This window comes from Scylla paramamosain, chromosome 28 (assembly GCF_035594125.1).
Source record: "Scylla paramamosain isolate STU-SP2022 chromosome 28, ASM3559412v1, whole genome shotgun sequence".
In the NCBI taxonomy this organism is placed as follows: domain Eukaryota; kingdom Metazoa; phylum Arthropoda; class Malacostraca; order Decapoda; family Portunidae; genus Scylla; species Scylla paramamosain.
The window spans coordinates 17,154,751-17,178,750 of record NC_087178.1 but is presented as its reverse complement, the minus strand read 5'-3'; the positions used below and the strand labels follow the sequence as shown (position 1 = coordinate 17,178,750).

At 46.5% G+C, this 24,000-nt stretch overlaps 1 protein-coding gene across 1 annotated transcript in view; it reads right to left on the bottom strand.

Annotated features, from left to right (window-relative positions):
- LOC135115091 (protein slit-like) overlaps positions 1 to 24,000 on the bottom strand; it is a gene marked incomplete at its 5' end in the record, with an annotated part of 139,437 nt that overhangs the window by 31,679 nt on the left and 83,758 nt on the right. Inside the window, one exon of the mRNA XM_064031583.1 lies at positions 12,780 to 12,851. Coding sequence (XP_063887653.1) covers positions 12,780 to 12,851 — 72 coding nt within the window. The remainder of the gene's footprint in view (positions 1 to 12,779; positions 12,852 to 24,000) is intronic.

Below are 24,000 nucleotides of genomic sequence, written 5' to 3'. Positions count from 1 at the left end.
CCTTCCCTCCCCGCCCACAGCGCCCACAGCCAGGATGCAGCTTCCCGGTGTTGAGGCAAGATCACAATTCCTCCCCATCATCTCCGGAGCCTCGACCTTCTCGACATCAGCTTCACTAAACCCTCTGGTGCAGATCATCACAATATCCTGAACTGATTTTGCTGTTTCTTATTTTTTCCCACGGTCCTTTACATCACTCCTCGTTAAGGGCATCATTAGTCCAAGGAAAGGTAACATTACGTCCCTTTACGGGTAATAAAACCTCAGCTAATGACCCTAGACCAACGGATACTAAAAGAAATCAACTTGGCATCTACGCTCTCTCTTTCTCCCTTCCCAGCTCATGGCCCGCACTGCGCCCTCCGGTGACGAAGTTTCTTGGTTACAAAGAAAACGAGGAACTGACAGGCATCGCAGGGCGCGGTTGGGATGGGCCACAGACCGCCTGCTGGTGTCTCCTCTAAACATATGTACGGCAGAGCGCGTGTCACTCTCATATGCACAACAGTACACAGAGTAACAAATAAACAATCTGAAGCCACCACAGGGGAAGTAAACAAACACTGAAGAGAACACCGGATATGGACGAGCCCTGAGAGAGAGAGAGAGAGAGAGAGAGAGAGAGAGAGAGAGAGAGAGAGAGGAGAGAGAGAGAGAGAGAGAGAGAGAGAGAGAGAGAGAGAGAGAGAGAGAGAAAGTATACGCTTTACGAACATAAAAGCATAAGGTAAAGAAAAAAAAATAATGACATTCGCCAGATTAGGACTTCATAGCTTTCAACCCGCAATTCTTCCTCTCTTCCTTTACTTGTATTATCGCGGCGAGGAAAAAACCAGCAATAAAATCAATTAAACTATCATATTCCTGGACGGGGTGATTTCCTAAACATTCCAGCCTTGCCTCAGGAGCAGATGGCGTTATCATCATTACTATTTTTATCATTACGAACCTGAACCAACCGGAATCTGATCTTCAATACGCTTCGCTGTCTCATCACGAGTGTTTTCAAGGCCACAGAGATGATTAGCAGGGCTCTCAAGACTGTTTATCCGGTTAGTGATGTAGAAATCTTGTTAATCTGTCACTAGAACCATAAAAACATCCTTAGAAACACGTGTGATTTTAGATAGAGTTCTTTTTATGTAGTGGAGGTGCGGCACGGAAGTGTTTCAGGATTTGTCGACTGTGCAACGGGTTCAAGAAAATGATATCAATGGAAATAAAAGCATTCGGGGAAAAAAATAAATAAATAAAAGTGGAAATGATGATAACACGCACACACACACACACACACACACACACACACACACACACACACACACACACACACACACATGAATTATTATCTGTTGTGCATGAAGGGTTATAGTGGAAACGAGCCTTAAGAGTGAATAAAAACTGCCAAAATGAAAATATGAATAAAAATAAAATGAAAAGACGAATAAAAACATGAATAGAAATCAAATAAATCTTTAGCTTGATGTGCAAGTCTTTTAACTAAAATAAAGTAAAAAAAAAAAATATATATATATATATCAGTTTTCTTTAAGATTTACTATTATTATTATTATTATTATTATTATTATTATTATTATTATTATTATTATGATTATTATTTATTTTATTTTTTATTTTTTTTATTTCCTAACAGCATAACTATGAATTCAGGGACCGCCACGTGTAGGCCTGAAGGCTTCTTGCAGCTTCCCTTATTTTCCCTTATGTTCTTAATCCTCCTTTTAAACATTCCTCTCCTTCCTCCCATCACAATTCCCTCAAAGCTTCACCTATTTTAAAAACTCATCTCATAGCTCTATATCACCACACATTTCTACTATTTTTTCCTATTAGTTTCCCTTTTTTCCCTCCCACCCTCCGCCCTTACGTGTATAGGGTTCCATACACACTTAGCATAATGGTGTGGCCCTCTCCCTCCATCCCTCCCTCCGTCCCATCCTCCCACTCTTTCCCTCCCACCGTCTCTCTCTCTCTCCCTTCTTTCCCAGGTTTCGCTTTGACAATATTCCAGGACATTTATTATAATCACACACCGGCGCCAGCATGGATTACCTCGCGGGGCAGGGAAGAGGAAGGGGAGCAGAGGCAGGGAATGGGAGACAGAGAGGGAGGGCAGGGAAGGGAGGCAGGGAAATGAGAATGGATACGGATGGAATATGGAACAGGAGGGGCGGTCACTGGAAGAGGAAGGAAAATTGATATACACACGGAAAAAAAAGAATAAAGATGAAAAATACGGCATGCATAAAAACAAAAACAAAAAAAAAAAAAAAAAAAAAAATGAAACTCGACAGCAAAACAAAGGGGAAAATAAAACTGTAGCAGCTGGACAGATGGGGGGAAAAAAAAAGTCTATAAATGAAGTCAATGAAAACTCGTAAAATGAAAACAGGAATAAAGAGACAAAAAACTCGAAGAAAAACAGTCAAAAACATTGAAAAAAATAGCTTCATCTATAAAAGGAGAGAGAGAGAGAGAGAGAGAGAGAGAGAGAGAGAGAGAGAGAGAGAGAGAGAGAGAGAGAGAGAGAGAGAGAGAGAGAGAAAAAAAAAAATTGAATTCACTAACAATATGAGGACAAGAACTATGAGAGAAGAGAGAGAAGAGGAGAGAAGAGACGAAAGGAGAAGGAGTAGAGGAGAGAAAAGGGAAGGAGAGGAAGAGGGAGAGGGGAGGAGACGAGAGAAGTGATGAGAGGAGGGGAGAGAAAAGAGAAAAAAAGGAGAGAAAAGAGAAGAGCCGGTGAGAAAGAAGAAAAAAAAGTGACAGTATGCTAAGATTAAAAAAGATGGATATAAAAGAGAGAAAAAAAAAAGAAAAGACGAGAAACAGTAAGAATGGGATGACGAAAAAACAAAAAAAAGACACAAATAAGGTGATGAAGGAAAAGTAAAGAGAAAAATCGAAAAATGAAGAAAAGTAAGAGGATAAGAAGCAAAGGAAAGGAGAGGGAGAAAATAAGTAACAGGAGAAAGAGAAAAGGAGGAGAAACAAAGGAATATAAAAAGGATAATGCAAAAAACAAGGAAGAAGGGTGAAGAGAGAATAAACGACATAAATAAAACACAAGACAAAAGAATACAGAAGAATGAAAAGCAGAGAAAAAGGGAAGAAGAAAAGAAACAACAAAAAAAGGTTAATTAATGATCGGAGAGAATGGAAGAAGAGGAACAGGAAGGGAATGCTAAAAGGGGAAGAGAGAAGGGGAAGGGAGGAAGGGGCGGGGAAGGGGAAGGGGAAGGGGAGGCGGATCAAGAAACGAGGTATCAAAGGATAAGCCTAACTACAGGGGGTGTAGCATTGTGGCCGGCTAATATGAAGTCTCGCACACACACACACACACACACACACACAGACTAATCGCACATTTCCTGCTATTTTTCCCGATTTGCTGACTTAATCTGAGTTTTAATAGAGATGACATTACTCTCTCTCTCTCTCTCTCTCTCTCTCTCTCTCTCTCTCTCTCTCTCTCTCTCTCTCTCTCAGTTCAACCTTCCGTCCATACGTACATTCATACATACATACATACATACATACATACTCTCCTTTCATGTATTATTCTCACTTTCCTTTCGTTAGCTACTCGTGTATTCTCTGACTCGAGCCCCGCCCCGCCTCACCCCGCCCCGCCCCACCCCGCCCCGCCCCGCCCCGCCCCGCCCCGCCCCGAGCCCGCGTGAGGAATAATGACATGCGGAAGTAATTACTATGGAGATGAACTACGCGGGTGGAGATGATGATACGCGGCGCTGAAGTCAGTCACTCCCTCCACGAGCGTAGCTGAGTGGAGATGAGCGTAGATGGAGGGTGACTGGGTGGAGGGTACATGAGAAGGAACAGCTAACGTGGAATGAGGAAGTGGAGGAGGAAGACCGAATGAGTAAGAGACTAAAGGAGAATGAGAGTGGAATGAGAGTGAGAGAAAGAGTGGAGAAAGACAGTGATGATGTGGAATTAGAAAGGAGAACAGTGGAGAGGAAGTGGAAGGGAGGCTGTGTGGGTGAAGATGAAGGGGTCTTGCGAAGGAGGAGAAGCGTTAGGTGGAGAGAGACTGGGAGGGGGAATAGGAGGAGGACGAGAGGTTAAAGGAGGACAAGTGGAGGAGAATGAGGAAGTGGAGGAGGAGGAGGAAGAAGAAGAAGAAGAAGAAGAAGAAGAAGAAGAAGAAGAAGAAGAGGAGGAGGAGGAGGAGGAGGAGGAGGAGGAGGAGGAGGAGGAGGAGGAAGCCGAGAATGGGAAGGTAATGAGAGGCTAGTAGAAGAGAATAAAGAAATGGAGGAGGAGGAGGAGGAGGAAAAGAAAGACTAGTGGAAGAGAATGAAGAAATGGAGGATGACGATGATGATGATGATGATAATGACGATGACGATGACGATGATGATGATGATGAAGATAAAGAAGAAGAGGAGGAAGAGGAAGAGGAAACTGATGTGTGACGTGCACGCATACAAACACTCATGTCTAGAAGTGGGATGAGGAGAGTGAGAGGGGTGAAAGGTTACGGCGTGCTTGAGGTCCTGTGAGAGTGTGTGTGTGTGTGTGTGTGTGTGTGTGATGAGCGGGTGAGGCAGTGACGTGGGCCATTGGGTGATAGGCGACGGGTGAGCGGTGGGCGGTGGGTGTCTGTGTGTGGGCGGCAGTGTGGTGGCCAGTTGGGTGGCTGGGCAGTCTTTGTAGCACCGTCGCTATCCATCTTGTACTGTTTGGCTGCTGTATGCCCCTCCCTCTCCTCCCCTCCCAGCAAACCAGTGACCCCCATCCCTCCATTCCCTCCCTCACGCTCCCTTCCCAGAACCTCCCTACCTGCTGCTGAAGGTCGCCACTGGGCTACAATACCTGAGTACTGTAACCAAACCACGTAACTTTATATTTCTATGTACAAAAAAAGAAAAAAATGGAAATAATCAGTAGTTATAGAATAGGTTAGTGTGGGTTACAGGATTACCTGACGAGGAGGTTGTGGGGAAGGAATGTGATTTATGAAGTAGAGGCAACAGGATCTGAGGACAGGGTCGAGGCGGCGGGGTCTGCCTGTCTGTCTGTGTGTCTGTCTACCCAACACATCCACCTCCCTCACTGCCTACTGTCTGCCTCCTGTCACTCCCAGTCGCTATCGCCTGGGTGAAGCTCAAGGCGGCCTATTTGAGGCTTCGTTGACCACACACACACACACACACACACACACGAAGCTACTATTTGGTGTGTGTGTGTGTGTGTGTGTGTTTGTAATCACCCAGTACACTGTCAGATGGCTGGGTTGATTACTGTTCATTGCTGGCGGAGGTGAGTCGAGCGGAGGCACATTTAGACCTAATGAGCAATCCGGTGTGCTTTAAATCTGCGAATGAGAGTACTTTACAAACGCCAAGGTCTCTGGCCGACGAACTCAACCACACGGCTGTCACTTCTGGTGTTGGATAAAAACTGATACTGAGTTTTGTTTACGAGTGAAGTGACCTTGATCCCCAGCACAGTCATGCTACGAGGGGATGTCATGTCGCAGTTGACATTTTTTTTTTCTCGTCCTGGTAGCGACATCTGGCAGCGACACCACACGAGGCGTCCACTGCTGGTTAATCACTAGTGTTGTCTTGCATTTACAGAAACTATTAACTCGTACCTTACTGCAGAATTTCCAGTCTTACCAAAATCCTACATTTTTTGTGAGGACAGAACAAGCAGATATCAAGCAGCAGCACATATGTAACTACGCGCGATTAGTGGAGTGTTCTTCGCAATTTAGTGGTTAGGCTTTTTTTCGTGGGTGGAATACTTGAGACAAAATAAAATCATGAGTGTAAGTGAAAGACCAGCTCTAAAATAAGTGGAAATAGGCAAGTATGTTTTATAATAGAGACTGCCACGTGTAGGGGTGATGGCTTCTTGCAGCTTCCCTTGTTTTCTTATGTTCTGTAATGAATATATATATATATTTTTTTACACAGTACTTTTGCCGCTTGCCAGTCATTCAACGATTACTGAAATGGACTTTTCCACCCCATACTTAATACAATCCTGTAGTGGCATTCAGAATACAAACACACGGACGTTGTAGCGGTGAAAGGGTTAACACTATCCTCTAAACATTGCTCACGCATCGTTAGTTAAACACTTGAGCGGGGAATGCAAATAAACTCTCGGGAGGTAATATAAAATACATTCGTTTTGTGGAGAGGATTTATTAGTTATGGTTTATCTGCTTCGTCTTTAATTGAATGAGAAACAATGTACTTATAACAATTCCTCCCACACAAGACTTTTTTCACTCAACTAATCACAAAGCAATGCAAATCTACGCCCTTGTTTTTATAACGAGAGAGAGAGAGAGAGAGAGAGAGAGAGAGAGAGAGAGAGAGAGAGAGAGAGAGAGAGAGAGAGAGAGAGAGAGAGAGAGAGAGAGAAAGACAGTATAAATGAAACCGTGGGTAGAGTCAATCCGTATCCGAAGTAAGCCGTAGACAACACATCCACAGAATCGAATCAGGAATGCGGCCATATTAATCGTGTGGCAGCAACTTATCTCCCTCACAACCCTTCCCTGCCCATATGCTACCTGGCCTCCACAACCCTACTTAATCACACCATTAATTAAGCACCTGGCCTGCCCCTTATCCTCCCCGTGGACAGGTGAGGTGAGAGTTCAAGTCCTTCCGATAGCGGCGCGGACACGTAAAGGTAAGATATGCCAACACCTTGCTGGATTTACTGCAGGATAGAACACATAATTTGTCCCTTCCTCCCGTGTCTTGAATTGCTATTGACTCTCTCGGTGTTTATTCTTGTATGCGTGTATCTTTGGTCCTTTTTTTTTTATCAACAGGGGTGTGAATATGGAATTTTTTGTTGTTAAAAGTTCAGTTATTTTTTTATTCCTTTTTTTTTCGTCTTCCTGCTACTCGTCCTCCTATTCCTCTTCTCTTGGTATTTATTCTTATATTCCCGTATCTTTGGGTCCTTTATCCAGTTATAGGGGTGAATATGGGAGGTTTGGTGTTAAAGATCCAATTATTGTTTTTCTTTTTTTTTTTTCGTCTTCCTCTTCCTGCTACTCTTCCTCTCATTCTTCTTCTCTTTGTTTCATTCTTATATTCGATTATCTTTGGTCCTTTATCCAAAATTATGTGGGTGAATAGTGGAGTTAGGTGTTAAAGGTTCAATGATCTTTCTCTTTTTTTTTTTCTTTCTTTCTTTCTCGTCTTCCTCTTCCTACAATGCGTCCTCCTTTCTCTTCCACCTACGGCTGCTACTACGCGTCCCTCTAACTGTCAACCTATCGCCGTCAGCCACTCCTCAATCAACCGCAGCATCTCGCCTCTCGAGCTCCGTGTCTCTCCCCTGCGCACACCCAAACAAACACCGACAAACAACACCCGGGACAGACCGAAGCAAAACACACACACGCCTCGTCCCAGAACCTGGCCGACACTCGACACCGCGACGAGAAACTGTGTGTGTGTGTGTGTGTGTGTGTGTGTGTGTGTGTGTGTGTGTGTGTGTTGAAAAATAAGGAACACACACACACACACACACACACACACACACACACACACACACACACACACACACACACACACACACAGCCGTGGTTCGTGTAGGGGCCAAGGTTCAGACCCACTCAATCACTCACTGTTTGTACAACATGGGCGTGTGTGAGTTGCTTACATGTCCACCCGCGACCCCACACGCCCATACCCCCTCCTACCCGCCTGCCACCATGCCCACCCCAAGACCCATCCCATCCTTCCGTCATAGAAGAAAACTCATAAAGAATTCCTATTACGCTTCAATCGCTCGCTTTCTTCCACATCATCTCTTAACAGACGAGCAATTTCTCTCACTCGTCTCCCTTCATTCCTAGCCTGCCTCTCCCTTCACCCGTCCCTCCCCATCATCACTCCCCTCCGCAGGCCACAAATGGGCCCTTCCATCCCCTCCCCTTACACCCCCAGCAGACCCAGTAAACATCATCCCAGCCTCGCGTGTTGGACCGTGTTGGAAGTTTGGGTGAAGACAGTCTTGGCTCCCGAAAGTAAAGGTAAAGTATTCAACCAGTTCCCGTATTTTACAAGCCTTCTTTTTTTCCTTCCTCCCTTCCTTCCTTTCGCCTTTCTCTTATCCTTAATGTTCTTTCCTTCTCTTTCTTTCGCGTGTGTGTTTTTTCCTCTAATTTCTTACCCGATATTGAGTGAGTTTCCGTGTTTGCCTGCTCGGCCATTCTTCTTCGGTATCTTTTTGTGCGTGCCTGTGTGGGTATTGGATGTCTGGTATACTTATTTGGTTTTTCTTCGGTTTCTTTTCCCTGGCCTCGTCTCTCACACTGACTCTTGATCTATGCCATCACTTTCTTCACATTATTTTCCTCCTCGTGTCTCGCATCTTCCTCCAGGCGTCCACCTCTCCTCCCAAGTAACATGCGTCCGTCATTTCACTTAATGACAAAATGGAAGTGACATTATCAGGACGAGAAAAAGAGACAAGCCTCTAACCTTATCTCCTCCTCCTCCTCCTCCATTTCTTCTCACTCCGTCCCTCCTCCTCCTTAATCTACTGCTCTTCCTCTCCCCACATGGGATGACTAACTCTCTCTCTCTCTCTCTCTCTCTCTCTCTTAGGCCCCAAGGTATGGCCGCGCCTTAATGGTCCCCCGTGCCCACTGCCCAGCCCCAGCCGTGCCCCGCTCACCTATCTGATACCCGTAACTCACGCTGCTTATTCAAAACCAGAGAAATTCACTGCGCCGGATCCAAACTTGGCACATATTCTAATCTTTACAGCATATCTTCCTCTCGCCGTCCACGCTCCGCCACCCGCCTCGATGCTCCCCAGCTAACCTTAGTCCTCAGTCCGTGGGTTAAATTTTGCGCAGCGACTTAAAGTTTTGTTCATGTATTTCAATTGTTGCACTCGTAGGCGGGGTTAAGACTGTTCTTCATGGGGTTTATGTGTTACGCTGTGTGGCTTATAGCTTATTACCATGTGCATTCACGTGTGCTTGTTTGTTTAATTTATTTTAGTTTCATTAGTATTCATGGGTCTCCTTGTTTTGTTTTATCAGAGGCGGGGCCATAATGTGTAAGAGAACGGTGTATTTTTGGCTGCCAATTAATCTAAATTAATTGGAAAACTGTGTAGTTATTTGATGTGAAGATAAACCAGACGCCTACCTGCCATAATGTGACCAGAAATTGTGGTCCGACTTGATTTTTCAGTCATAGGCAGCGTTTTTTGTTTTATTTTCTCTGATTTATCGCGCCACTCCGGGAAAAGAGAAACAGAAAAAACACCAAACGAAGACTCTATCTGGCGCAGCGATCAGTAACTAAACACCACCTTTCACGCGACGAGCTGCTGCTGCTGCTGCTGCTGCTGCTGCCGGTGGCCTCCTCCCAAGCTCCCGCGGCAGCAGCTTCCCCTGTCGCCCGGTAGCCTGGTCCGGAAGCCGCAGCCCCGCACCGCGCCTCGGTCCACACGCTGCCCGACACATCCCAATCTCCGCCACGGCCTCTTGCTTCCGCTGGGTTTCAATACTGCACATTCAATTTTCCTCTCCTTCTCTCCCTACAGACAGGGGCGTGGGTGCGGGCGTGGGTATAGGTGGGCGAGGGACTAGGGCCGAACATGGGTGGATAATTCCTGAGGGTGTGTGTCCCGCCCACGCCCGCACACTCATCACTGGCGGCAACACTCGGGTCTCGGCGGCGGTGGGCGGATGTGGGCGTGTCCACACTCTCCTTTTGGGCATGAGACAAAATGCTGGGATAATAGGGAACAGGAAAGTCCCTCCAAAGGGCGTATATATATAATTTTTAACCCCACGGAGACGAAGTTGCGCGTAAGTTATACTAAAAAATGCTACACGAGGTCGTATCCAGCGCTGAGCATACATACGAATAGCCCACCAATTGCGACTTATAAAAAAGCGTAGCTCTTCTTTATTATTTCCCGCAAGATGTATGGCCCAGTACGCGGCGGGTGGCTCAGGATAGACGCGCCGTGCCTCGCAGGTGTGACGCGTTTGGCCTTACGTCTCCCTTCACCCTTGTCTCGTCCCTGCCATCGCCCCTCACACGTCCCTGGCCGCCCGGGTGCTGGGGAGGCGGTGTCCTTTCTTTGAGCTGGACACCTGGGCGGCAAAGACCCTCCCTCACCCTCCTGCCAGAGTCATTCGCCCACTGTGCACTGAGCTACTTACAGATGCGTGGTAGGTGGCGCATGGACAGGCAAACACACACACACACACACACACACACACACACACACACACACACACACACACACACACACACACACACACACGTCCAGCTGCCCACAATATCAACACAACCCTTTCCCGGTTTGCTTTCCTCGCAAAAGGCACAGACCGCAAAAAACTGATGACAGAAAAGGTCTTCTCCCGCAGCACTTTCTCTTGCCTCTGCGGCTTCTTCGTTAGGCATACTACACAAGCAAAAATTGGACTTTACAAATCTCTCTCTCTCTCTCTCTCTCTCTCTCTCTCTCTCTCTCTCTCTCTCTCTCTCTCTCTCTCTCTCTCTCTCTCCCGTAATACAAATAATCACTAACTGTCTTCATCCCTCTAATGTTCCTGTTCCCGTTCTCCTTCCTCCTCCGCCTCATTACCCTCACGTTCCCCTTCATTCCTCGACACTTCAACCGCGGCTCCGTCAGGCACCGACCAGCTTGTATCGCCTTACGCAAGTGTATGTTTGTGTGTGTACATGTACGTGCCAGTGGGGGCATACATCTGGTGTGGAAGGTTCAGATGGGGCTTCCGCGTGTACACAGTGAACCAGTGTGTGTGTGTGTGTGTGTGTGTGTGTGTGTTTTGCCCTCGAGGTGCCAAGTAATTCAGTATTCGCTGATTAATGAACCTTTTTTTCAACACACAACTCAATGCAGCTGGCGGGAAGACTCGGCTGGTATTCGTATGTGTGAGCTTGTTAGCGCTACTAGATCACTGAGACCCGGCTTATGCGAGGCGGTGGCGAGGTCTCTGTACCTTGGTGAGGCCTTCAAGCACCCCGCCTCCACACCCGCCGGCCCAGCAGAGGAGAAGGAAGCGAGGGGATACAGCGACCACCACACCCACCGCTCACTCCTCGCCGGGACGGACAAGTGTTTACGGTGTCATGATAAAAACTGGCTCCTCGGAAATGTTTTATGGGATGTTGAGTAAAAAGTGAATACCTATAATAATAATCAAGGGATTCTGGTGATTCAAGCAGCAGAAAATACAGGGGATGAATTTTCAAAGGACATTTTGTAAGAAGCTAAACTCAGCCTTTAATTTCACCGGACTTAGTGTTTACTGATAAGATTCTCCGCAAATTTTCGAGCTAAAGTTGAAGCAATGTCAGATTCCGAAATAATTATGCTTTTCGTCACATTCAATTTAACAAAAGAAGAAATGCACTCTATTCTTATCTTTCAGTTTGGTATTTTTTTTTATCACTTTACCGAAGACGAGGGTGTGTGTGTGTGTGTGTGTGTGTGTGTGTGTGTGTGTGTGTGTGTGTGTGTGTGTGTGTGTGTGTGTGTGTGTGTGCGCGCGCTTGTGTTGCCTCATAGTTTTGTATTTAGAAACTACTTCAAAATCTCGTGTCCTTCCAGTTTTTAAGAGCGAACATCGTCATTGGTGTGACAGCTGTGCCTGGTGTCTTTCATTTATCGACTATTACTGTTCTTCATCCTTGACAGATTTAAAATGGTTCTCTTAATAAATGTAAACCTCAAATAACACGGCCTGCAGTGAGTGGAGTCATGGCGCTGGAGGGTTCATGGATCCACACTGAGAATGTCCGGGTTGTGAGTCGCTTTGTTTACCACCAACACTTTATATTTCGTAAAACTTTCCTGTTGCTCGTAAGGAAAATTTCAACACACTTTTCCCAGATTGCTTCACACATTCTCTGCCCCGGCGCTCAGCATGCAGGTTTTCAATTAACATAATATAAAAAACTTGCTTTTTCATATTCATGTCAAAGTTAGTTTGTCACTTCACGAGTCTGTGATCTTACCGAAAAATTTTAGCATAATTTTATAATCTTCTCTAAAAAGAAATTCCTTTCCGTATGAGAAAAACACGCGAAGCTTGAAATTATGAGCATGACGTGAGCACACTATAACTAATGCCTAAAAAGGTGGCGGAGGGAAGCATTTCCCCTTGGCACGCTGCAGCCGCTGAGTGCCCCGCGGCGGGCCTGTGAGGCACCACTGTGAGGCCTGGCGGTGCTGCCTCATCAAACAGGTTCTCCGCCACAACAAACTGCACAGTCGCGTTAGTGTGGCGGCTCCCGAAAGGTTAGGGGCATTATAGCATTACAAGGCTGCTTAGGGATGAGTCACAATTGTAAACAGTTACTGAGCACGAACATTATTTTTGTGCTTGAAGTCGTTCGCTACTGAGGACTTGTCGACAAGACGATCTTTACGTGCAGCGAAAGGAATAAATGTTAAACAAACAATTTTCCGTCAAACACACACCAAAAAAAGTAAGACATGAAGTAAATCAATCTGCACTTTAGATAAGGTGATCTATATCCCTATCAATGAAAAACAAGGTTAGAATCAAACAATTTTCCATCAAACGCAGACAAAGGAGCGAATGAAACATGGAGTAAAGAAGTGTGTAGTGTGTACCCGGCGAGGAGCGAACACTGAGGAGAGGGACACACACAGACAGCGAAGGTCAGCGAGGCAAGAAGACAACACAAGACAGTCGGCACCTCGCGGGAGCCACAACAACGACAGGTACTCACAGCTTGTAGAGGTTGGGGCAGTTGGCGAAGAGGTTGTCCGGGAGGTGCTGCAGTTGGTTGTTGTCCAGACTCCTGCAACAAAACGATGGTGAGTGATAACAACACATCCAGTGCACAGTTTACCCTCAGCAAACACACCAACACTGACTACGTTTGTCGAGGCGGATCTTTAAACATGACACTCCCGGAACGAAGCGAGAAAAAGAAGCTAAAAAGAAAGAAAAGGAAAGAACACAAGACGGAGGCGTTCTTCCTTTACTCGCCAAAATGAAGCAAAACCAAAATGAATCAAAACCTATGCGAATCCTGACCATTCCATCTCTCAAAAATTAACAAGGAAAAAAAAGGAAAGAAAAGAAAAGGCTGATATCGAAAACTAAATACACGAGGCTCGCCCAAGACCCCAAACTTTTAAAACAGACGAAGAAGCGAGGAGGACAAAAGAGCCTCCGGGTGTTGCTTCTGGTCAAGAGTAAATAGTAAAATATCGGGACTCGGATCCTGCGTGGCCGTCAGCGTCCTGCAAACAGCGGAGAGGAGAGGAAGAGATAGGACAGCTGGGAAAAGATGTTCGGGAATGGGAGGCGGATGAAAAGGAACCAAAGGAAGGACGGGACGGGAGAAAATGGGAGGAGGAGGGGATGAAATGGAGAAGAGTGGGGTGGGGGAGAGGGACTGGGCCATTGCCTGAGGGTCATCAATCACTCCATCAACCAGCAGAGAACTCCACCCATTAGCTCCGACAGCGAGGGTCCACCGGTTATCAGTTCGGGTGCTCGGGGCGTGGGAGGGTGACGGCAGGGTGACGGGAGGGTGGAAAATGTTATTGTTGATGGTGTACAGAGTGTGTGATCTTCATGAGTGCAAAGGTAAAGGTGCAAATGAGCTTATACTGAACACATGAAAATACTACATAAAAACTGATATCAGAAGACCTGTCAGTAGCGAGGATATCTGTTTATTTACTACTATGAGCAAACTACATGTGGAAGAACAGGATAGATACAGTGCGTGAAGAGAGGTGTAGGTATCGTGTACTAAGTGTAGTTTAGACGTAGATAGGGAGAGACAGAGTGTACAGGGGTGTGAAAAAGGCATGAGTGAAAAGAGGAGAGTGTGTGTATGGTGTAGAATAGGTGTATTGTACAGACGAGTGTATAGTGCGTGAAGAAAGGTGTAGTTATCGTGTATTAGATGTAATTTAGGTGTAGAGATAAGGTGTATGGGGTGTAAAAAGGACATGAGTGAAGATAGAGTGTGCGTATGGTGTAGAACAGAAGGTATATTGTTTGGTGTAATTACCGTGTACTGAGTATAAGCCAAGTGTACATGGGGTGTAGATGAGGGTGTGAAAAGACAGGAGATAAAGGTTCATAGGGGGTGTAGTGTGTGAAAGTGTGGATTACGGTGTGGAGTGAAGGGAGGGAGTGTACGCATTTAATCGCAACGAGTACGGTTTGAATATAAAGTGAAGTTGTTTAATGTAGAGAGTCCAAGGGCGTGAAAGTTACTAGAGGTGTTCAAAGGAGCGCCGAGAGTGTAAGCTGTATATGTACATGGATAATACAGCTTGTGCATACGATATCAGGTTATTTAAGACTGTACAAGTAACTGAATATTCACTTGGTAATTAGAGTTGTCTTTAGGATTTATAAACGCACTGTCTTTACTCCCTCAACACTATAATTTTTTTTTGTGTGTGTATGGGAGTAAAAAAAAATAATAAAAAATAAATAAAAAAGAAAAAAAGAAAGTGTATCAGTAAGCACTTTAGGTTGAGAAGATAAAAGACTAAGAAGCATTATATAAAAAAAACGAACCCATTATTTCTTTTTCTTTTCGTGTCTGAAACATTTCTAGCGTGCGAGTTAAAAAAAAAAGTAAAAGCGTATCAGTAATGGCTTTAGGATGAGAAAAGATAACGACAAGAAAAAAAAGAGGAAAAATATCGTACATATAAAAAAGAAATAAATAAATCCCTCTATTTTTACAGTTTCACACGGAAAATCCTCTTAATTCTTCACTTGCGTCTACTTATCTAACAAATCCTTAGGTTCTTATTTTTACTCCCAGCTTAACAAAGGGACGAAAAAAAAAGAAAAAAAAAGAAGCAGCACAAAGAAATGTTAATACGAATGATGAAAGGGACTCGGAAGGGATGAAATAATGCCAGCGGGAGGTCTTTAGAGGCGACGACCAAACGTGTGTCGCCAGCAGAGGCAGGTGTTAAGGAGAACCTGGCTCTTTCTTGCTCCCCCACACCACTGGCGAGGATAGAGGCGCGCACAAAGGTAATGTGAATGAGAGGATTAGCGAGCGTGGGTTCGACACCTGACAAAGAGAGAGAGAGAGAGAGAGAGAGAGAGAGAGAGAGAGAGAGAGAGAGAGAGAGAGAGAGAGAGAGAGAGAGAGAGAGAGAGAGAGAGAGAGAGAGAGAGAGAGAGAGAACGCTTGGAGAGACATTGATGACACACACACACACACACACACACACACACACACACACACACACACACACACACACACGTACTGAATATAGAACATTAACTTAATATCCAATAAAAGAAACACGCATACCACTCAATACCTCGTAATAACTTCCTTCCCACACACACAAAAAAAAAAAAGAAATAAAAAGAGAAACACGCCACACTATAAGACATCCATGAAAATAAGAGAGAGAGAGAGAGAGAGAGAGAGAGAGAGAGAGAGAGAGAGAGAGAGAGAGAGAGAGAGAGAGAGAGAGAGAGAGAGAGAGAGAGAGAAAAAAGCATCATCAGTGTCATCATCTGTGCAGCGCTGGAGGGCACATATGTAACTTTCTCAATCTCCACCGCTCTCCTCCTCTGCCGGCCCAGTTCACTTCGACATCTTATGATTTCATCTTCCCAACTCGTTCCTTTGTCTCCCGCGGGCCCGTCTTAGCTCTTCTCTACCTGGCCACCCGTCTATCTATCTATTGTCAATTCCTCGCACGACATGACCTGCCCACGTTTATTTCGCAGTAATGGCAAGCAACCGAGCAGAAAAATACCGACTGCAGCGAACCGCATTACCTGCAAGTGTTGTCTACCTGTCCCCAGAGCCGCTACCTGTCCGCCTGCAGGTGTGTCGTTTTGTCCCATCAGAACAAGCAAATGGTACGGTGTGGCGCAAAAAAACACGAGGAAAAATTGTCTCCGGCTATGCAGAGAGAGAGAGAGAGAGAGAGAGAGAGAGAGAGAGAGAGAGAGAGAGAGAGAGAGAGAGAGAGAGAGAGAGAGAGAGAGAGAGAGAGAGAGAGAGAGAGAGAGAGAGAGAGAGAGAGAGAGAGAGAGAAAGAGAGAGAGAGAGAGAGAGAGAGAGAGAGAGAGAGAGAGAGAGAGAGAGAGAGAGAGAGAGAGAGAGAGAGAGAGAGAGAGAGGAGAGAGAGAGAGAGAGAGAGATTGCGCTGGTTGCATACAAACCAAATAAACTGCAAAACGCATTGAGTGAATGGAACAATGAGCTAAAGGCAGCAAAAATGAAAATTAATGTAGGCAAAACTGAAGTAATGATGGTAGCAAGACGAAAAGAAGAGGTAGAAGAAATACGGCTAGATGGTGAAATGCTAAAACTAGTGGAAGAATTTAAATATCAGGGAGTGAAGGTAGATGAAAAGTGCCAAATGGAAAAAAGAAATTACAAATAGGATACAAAAGTACAAAAATAACTTGAGAATACTTTATCCACTGATGAAAGAGAAGGTAATACCAAAGAAGGTAAAAACTACAATTTACCAAACCATATTAAGACCAGTGTTAACCTATGGATCTGAAACTTGGACATTGACAGAGAAGTTGAAGAGCAAAATACAAGCAGCAGAAATGAGAGTGTTAAGATTAATAAAAAATGAAACAAAATGTGATAGAATACGAAATGAAGTAATCAGAAGAGAGTTGGAAATACAGAACATATTTGAGTTTGTAGAAAGAAGCCAATTAAGATGGTTTGGCCACGTCATGAGAACGAACAATGAACAATACCCAGCCAAATACTACAGATGGCAGCCTCAAGCTAAACGACCAGCAGGAAGACCCAGGAAAAGGTGGAGGGATGGTGTGAGGGAAGCAATAGAGTCAAGAGGAAGAACCGTGGAGGAGGTGGAGAGAGGGCAACTGTATGCAGATCGGGCCTGGTGGAGAGACTTCCTGAGGCATCACCGCTGACAGGGATACGGCCCTACCTGGTGAGAAAGGTGAGAAACACACACACACACACACACACACACACACACACACACACACACACACACACACACACACACACACACACACACACACACCATAAAATATAGTCAACATACTTTATTACAAAATCCAAAACAACTTAAGTAGAAGATGAAAAAAAAAAGAAAACGTATGATAATCTCCTGTACTGCCACATTTAAAATCCATAAAAAGAAAAGAATAATAAAAAGGAGGAATAAGTTAAAGAAAAACACGCTTCCAAAACTTCAATACCAATTCATCTTGCTTCATATTCGGACCCAGTCATATTTCTTCCTGACTGAGACGAAGCGACGCCAGGAAACATTTCTGAATCAATCTGGCTTAACGCTGACCTAATACAATCTGATCCAGGCATTCCCCGGGTGACCTGTCCCTAATCCTTTGGTGAATGACTCCTGGGGCTGCGAACTCGATCCTGGGGACAGAATTTGAGAGTTTGGGATCCTTTGGCTGAATCCTCTATCATATGTCTGTCTACTCTCTCTCTCTCTCTCTCTCTCTCTCTCTCTCTCTCTCTCTCTCTCTCTCTCTCTCTCTTGGTGATGGTTTTCGTATTCGTGAATGGGAGAAAAGAGAGAAAAGAAGAAAAGAACATTATAGTTACCTACATACTACAGCACAAAAAACTAAACAATCGTAAACACAAACACAAAAGCAAAAAGAAACAACAACAAAAAAACAACAAGAACAACAACACAAATAGCACACATGTCAATACCAACAGACCCACTAACAGAAGGCCCAGGGACGGAGAAGACAGAGACATCAACCAGTCTTATCGGAACCTTCTCTCACAGGCTACTTAGAATATTTGAGAGCCAGGAACAAACAGACGCACCTCTCTCTCTCTCTCTCTCTCTCTCTCTCTCTCTCTCTCTCTCTCTCTCTCTCTCTCTCGTCCTCTCAGCCGCTCTCCTCTCTCCACCTGGCCCCCTCCATTACTTGTCCGTCCAGGTACCCGGCTAATTAGCTATTCAGAGCCCACCTGGCCCACTCCAATCCCCTTAAAAATAGGCTCGGCCACTGCCTCATTTGGTCTCCTGTCCTTTCCTCTTCGGGTGGAAAGAAGAGGAGAAATCTATGGAAATTATTGACTAAGAGCACAAGAAAGGGTATAGAAAAAGGAGGCTTAAGAAATACTAAAAGATTTTGATGTTTTAAGATGAGGCGAAGACTTCATAGGGCTGTTGCTGCAAGAGGAATACAGCAGTGAGATAAACAGCAAGGGGGCAGATAAGAAATAACGAAGTGATAGCTGAAGATAGGGAAAGATTCATAGGCAGGTTTTGGAAAGGAAAGACGGATGGTGTTGAGGGGGAAGACAGAAAAATATATATAGAAGAGTGAGGCTTCAAGTGATTAGGGAACGTGTTAGTGGTGGGTGGTCTTCTGTGGCGCGGGGAGGAAGGTAGCGAGGCGGGAAGCTCCTTGAGGGGGAACACCAAGAAAATGCAGCAAAAAAAAAAAGAAAAAAAAAAGAAGAAACGCAAGGAACACACGGAACACAAGGAACACCCTCTGAGTTACCCATCAGTCAAGGAACACCAGTAAGTCATCCGCCGGCCACTCACATCATTAACCACCACCACCACTACCACCACCCTCACTGCCTCGCCCTCTCCCTCCCCTCACCTCACGCCTTTCTCTTCCATTATCTCCCCTCCCAGGCACCCCCCACCACTAGTTGCACATTTTTATCTTCCCCCAACAACCCATCTTCCCTCCTGCCCCATACCCATTAACTCACCATACTCATAAACCAGCCACATTCCCTCTCCAGCCCCTTCCTAGCCCCTCCCAGCACCTTCCAACCCTACCCCACCCCTAACCGGCCCCTCCCTTCCTCAGCCAAGCGCCCCACGGAGGGACAAACAGAACATGCTTGGGACCTCTCTTCGGGAGATTACGCCAGCTGGGTCCTGTGGGTTAGTGACGCGGGAGGAGGATTTCGGATGCCTTAGATGTGACAGTGATGGGTCGGTAAGTCATCGTAAGCGGCCCGGGGTTCTCCTCTGCATAAGGTACTGACGGGGAGTCCTGCATTCGTCAAGGCTTCCACGCAGACAGATCCCCGCTCAGTCACCTCAGAGCACGCGCGTCGGAACCCCGCACAAAAGCCCAGACCGTTTCGAAAAGAGCTTTGACACAGGAAAGAATGGATGAAAGGACGAATGTAGGTGAATGGAGGATAAGCTTGGACAAAGAGAATGAACGGAAAGGAAAATCGGAAACGCGGCACGGTGTAACCCGACAACCTAACCCAGCCTAACCTAACCTGCAAACTCAGTCTAACTTAACCTAACCTAATCTAAATTACATGACATAAAGTAACACGGGGAAGAGAACGGGAAGGAAAAGTTGAAAAGTTAGCCAAAATCGAGTCTCATCGTAGCCAAACTACAAAACAGCTCGATCAATATAACGAGATACCAATGACTGCTGTATTAAGTGATGACAATATCCACACAAGCCCTTGGAAAACCTTATGGGCTGCAGATTGCTCCATTATTATTATTTACTTGGCTTGGTGACTTCGACGAGGAGTGGGTAGCAAGCCTTCCCTCACGCATCTCCTTCGCTGGTACGAGGAAGAGCGACTGCATTAGGAATTCTGGGACACACCAAGCAAAATTAAAACCGCTAATAAGATCGCTGGTGGCTAATAAAAAAAAAAAAAAAACGTGCAAAAAATAATAAAGAAAACGTTTTTCCACACAAGGCATTCCGCAGGCATAACCTTGGACATTCTGGGATGTGACGCGCTCACCAAACTGCTGATACGCTCGCTGCAGGCTATACGAAGACAGATTGGCATGCAGGAAAAGGCTGAGGAAAAGTTTACCATCAAATACAAGACCTCGGAGGCACGGCCCATTAAGTGTACGAGTCAAATTCTTTCATCGTCCTTTTGTTCATTCAAGACAACCTCGTTTATAGTCACGCCGCAAAAAAAAAAAAAAAATAAATAAAAATAAATAAATAAATAAATAAATAAATAAATAAAAAATAATAAAAAAAATAAATAGATAAATAAAATAAATAAATAAATAAAAAACGCATAATTTTCTAGCAAAACAATAATAAATAAAATAAATAAATAAATAAATACATAAATAAATAAATAAATAAATAAATAAATAAATAAATAAATAAATAAATAACACGCATCACTCAAATACAACAAAACACGCATCACTTAAGAAAAAAAATAGCACACATCCCTTTAAAGTAAATAAAGGAATAAATAAACCAATAAATAAACAAACACGCATAAATTTAAAATAAACACATGACACGCACCACTTAAAAGAAAATAATAACTCGCATCACTTAAAAAAAAATAAAATACGCACCACTTTAAAACAACAACAACAACAACAACAACAACAACAACATTCATCACTTTCAAACAAAAAATAACATCACTTTCCCTCACGTATTTCTTAGACTCATGCTCCTTCGTTTCCATCAGTTAATCTTTACTCTCCTCCTCCTCCTCCTCCTCCTCCTCACTGCTACACCTCCCCTTTATCCTCAGACTTACGAGGCATTTATCCCTCGTGTAGAAAGCGCCCAGGCCGTTGGGTTAAAGCAGACCCCGGGGGGCGCGGCTCCCTCCCTGCACGGCCGCTGGGAGGGCCGTACGTGGGCCGGGGTCACGGGGCATCTTGGGAGGCCCGCCGCGTTGTCACGACTTGGTCACACTCATCGACGACGGCCGTAAATTAGACCCCGAGGCTTTATTAGTAATTATTAGAAGGGGAGAGAGGGAGCGGCGGCCATGTCTACTCCAGGGTATGCCTTTCTCTCTCTCTCTCTCTCTCTCTCTCTCTCTCTCTCTCTCTCTCTCTCTCACACACACACACACACACACACACACACACACACACACACATACGGAACGAAAGCGAACAAATACGAAGACAGGACCACACAGGTGCAACTCAGGCCTTGTGTATTGTCACTAAACAAATACTGGTAAGCAAACACACACACACACACACACACACACAGTAGTTGTTCGACTCTTGACCAGCAGGGGCACAGGAAACGCAGGTAACAGTGCAGGTGTTTATTCACAGAAGGTGTGAACAGAAGGCTGGAGGTAGGTGATCTCCCGGCGCCAGGCCGCGCACTTCAACTTAACACTTATGACTGAAGCCTAGCTCGTTCACTCATACACGTATTCATGCCTCACACAAGTCTCGCTCATTCACTCGTTCACACAACTAGCTAACAACCACACACCTCCCCCGAGACATAAGGAAGATTCCTTATCTTTGTTATGGCTACCGTAACACATGAAACAAAGTTACAATGATTGAAGTACAGAAAACACGGTACATATACACAAAACAAACACAGCGTACAATGAACACGTACGACTAATCGTAGGTGCTACGGTGCCACCGCACCTGCAGTCGTCTCGGCTCCCTACGCTGTCGGCTGCTTCGACGCTCTGGTTGCTCTCGGCCACGGTGTACCCCGTTACCCTGATGCTCCGGGCTGCCGGGATGGTGGTGTTCCTCGTGACCCTGATGCTGAAGCGCTGCACCGCCATGAGCGGTGTGCTGCTCGACAGGAAGGGGAGCAAGAGGTCTGTGTGGGCGTAGGTGTCTTCTATTACGCCACATCACGCGACCGCTGCCCATCTTGATGAGGTAGTCTCTCCTTCGCCCAACAGCCACGATGACACCCAGGCGATCCCAGAGGCCTGTCGTGTGATCTTGAACGTCGACGTGGCCACCGAGGTGCAGGAGAGGAAGAGTACGGGCGGACGCGTCGTGGCGAAGTTTCGCTTTCTTCCTCAGTCGCTCTGCCTTGGCGTCGCACTCATCAGCAGCGCGCTGCCACTGCTGAGCGTATGAGCGATGATGAGCCGGGACACAGGACCTCATAGGATGACCGAAGAGGACTTGTGCTGGTGATCGCCCTTCCGCCCTCGGAGTGTTGCGCAGTTCCAGCAACCCGCGAGCGAACGCATCCTCGTCCAGGTGTCCCTGCTGTGTGGTCGTGAGGATCAGCTTCTTCACGGACTTGACCGCTGCCTCGGCGTGACCATTGGAGCGTGGATAATGAGGTGAAGATACACGATGCTCCACCCCCCATCGAGCCAGGAAGCGCCGTACCGATGAAGAAGTGAACTGCGGTCCACCGTCAGTCCTCAGGAGAACAGGCACGCCCGTGTCGGCGAACACACCCCGAAGGACACGAACGAGCTGATCAGCCGATGCTGGACGTGAGCATGCAGACACGTGAGGCCACCCAGACAAGCGATCTACATACACGAGGTATGTACGGCCTGCTGCGTGGAAGTAGTCTGCAGAAACTGACTCAAACACCCTGCTGGGTGTGTCCGTGTCCTGCCAGAGAGGTTCGTTGGCTTGGCTTGGTAGGAGTGGACGGCATAGTGAGCATCCAGAAACGACGTTCTCAACGTCTCTGTCCATACCAGGCCAGTACACCGTTTGTCGGGCCCGTCGCTTGGTGCGCTCCATCCCCTGATGACTGTCATGGAGTCGCTCTAGTGTTTCTCGGCGGAGGCTGTGAGGAATAAGAAGCCTCGGCCCGTAAACCACCAGGTCGTCGTCTACGGCCAGCAGACTGCGCACCGGCCAGTACGTACGCAAGCGGTGATCGAGGTCGTGGCAATGATCAGGGAAGCCCTCGATGATGACGTTCTTGAGCAAGCAGTACTCCCCGTCTCTTGCTGCTGCGGCACGTACCATTTCCACAGTCTGATCCTGGAGTGGTGCTAAGCGGACGCCGTCCTCATTGGTGGCAGATAACGCTGAGATGACCGCTGAGTGGAGAGGGTCGAGGTCACCAGAAGTAGCAGCATCCTCTTCCTCCACTGGGTCCTGTACTGGAGCACGTGAGAGGGCGTCGGGCACACAGTCGAAGGGTCGAGCGTCGTCTGTCAACTCGATGGCCATGGATCCACCAGCCATTGCACGTAAACCTTCCTTTGCTTCGAAGACGCTGGGAAAGGCCTTGATCACAGCAGCAGCGTGCCCCGCACGCTGCTGTGGCGTTGGGTCGTAGGAATGAGGCCAGCTGATCACTTCTGTGGGCGTAGATAGAGGTGGCTGCGAGGCGGTCGGGTACTTGATGGAGCTGTTGCCGGTGTGCTGTTCTTCCCTGCGTAGCGGTCGGATTTGAGCCGGAAAATCTTCGGGAGGATTCCGAGAGCGATGGAATCGTACCAGCTAAGCAGCGCCCCCTTCACCTCCTTCACCACGCTCACAACAGTCTCAGCTTCCCTGTCGCCCAGTTGCAAGTGCGACGAGAAAGTTCCTACACAGGTGAGGGGGTGATTACCGGCAGCATAAAGTCCATCACCATCAGCGGGCGCCAAGCTGGAGGGCGGGATTCCAAGGAGTGTTGCCGTGTCGAGGCCAATAACGGTCGTTTCGGCCCCAGAGTCAGGAGTCCACGTAATCTTGTCTCTTCCAGCGGGATGTGTGGCGGTAATGAGCACCTGGGGCGCAGGTCGTGCCGTCACCGTCTTTGTGTATACGCCTGATAAGAGCTGGTATACACTGGCACTGGCTCCCCGCCTCGGGCCTGCACCGCGATGAGGAGAGACAGTTGAGGAACTCCTCGAAGCTCCTCGTCGTTTCCTCACTGTCTGCTGACATACACTCGCAAAATGCCCTCTTTTCCCGCAGTTACGACACACTTTATCTATTGCCTGGCATCCCCTTTTGTCACTGCGACAATCTTTGCCACAACGATAACAGCCCGTGGGGCTTGAGCCCCCGAAACTGCCCTTCCTGTAGTTCGAGACAGCGTTCACACCATGGCTCGAAGAGTGAGAGCCGCCCCTTAGTACTGCACTACACTGGTTAGCGCTCTCTGATGCTCTGCAAATATCTATGGCGTTTTCAAGGGTGAGTTTCTTGTTTTCCAGCATGCGTTTCAGAGCCACTTCGTCTCGTGTCCCAACGACAATTCTGTCACGCAGCTGA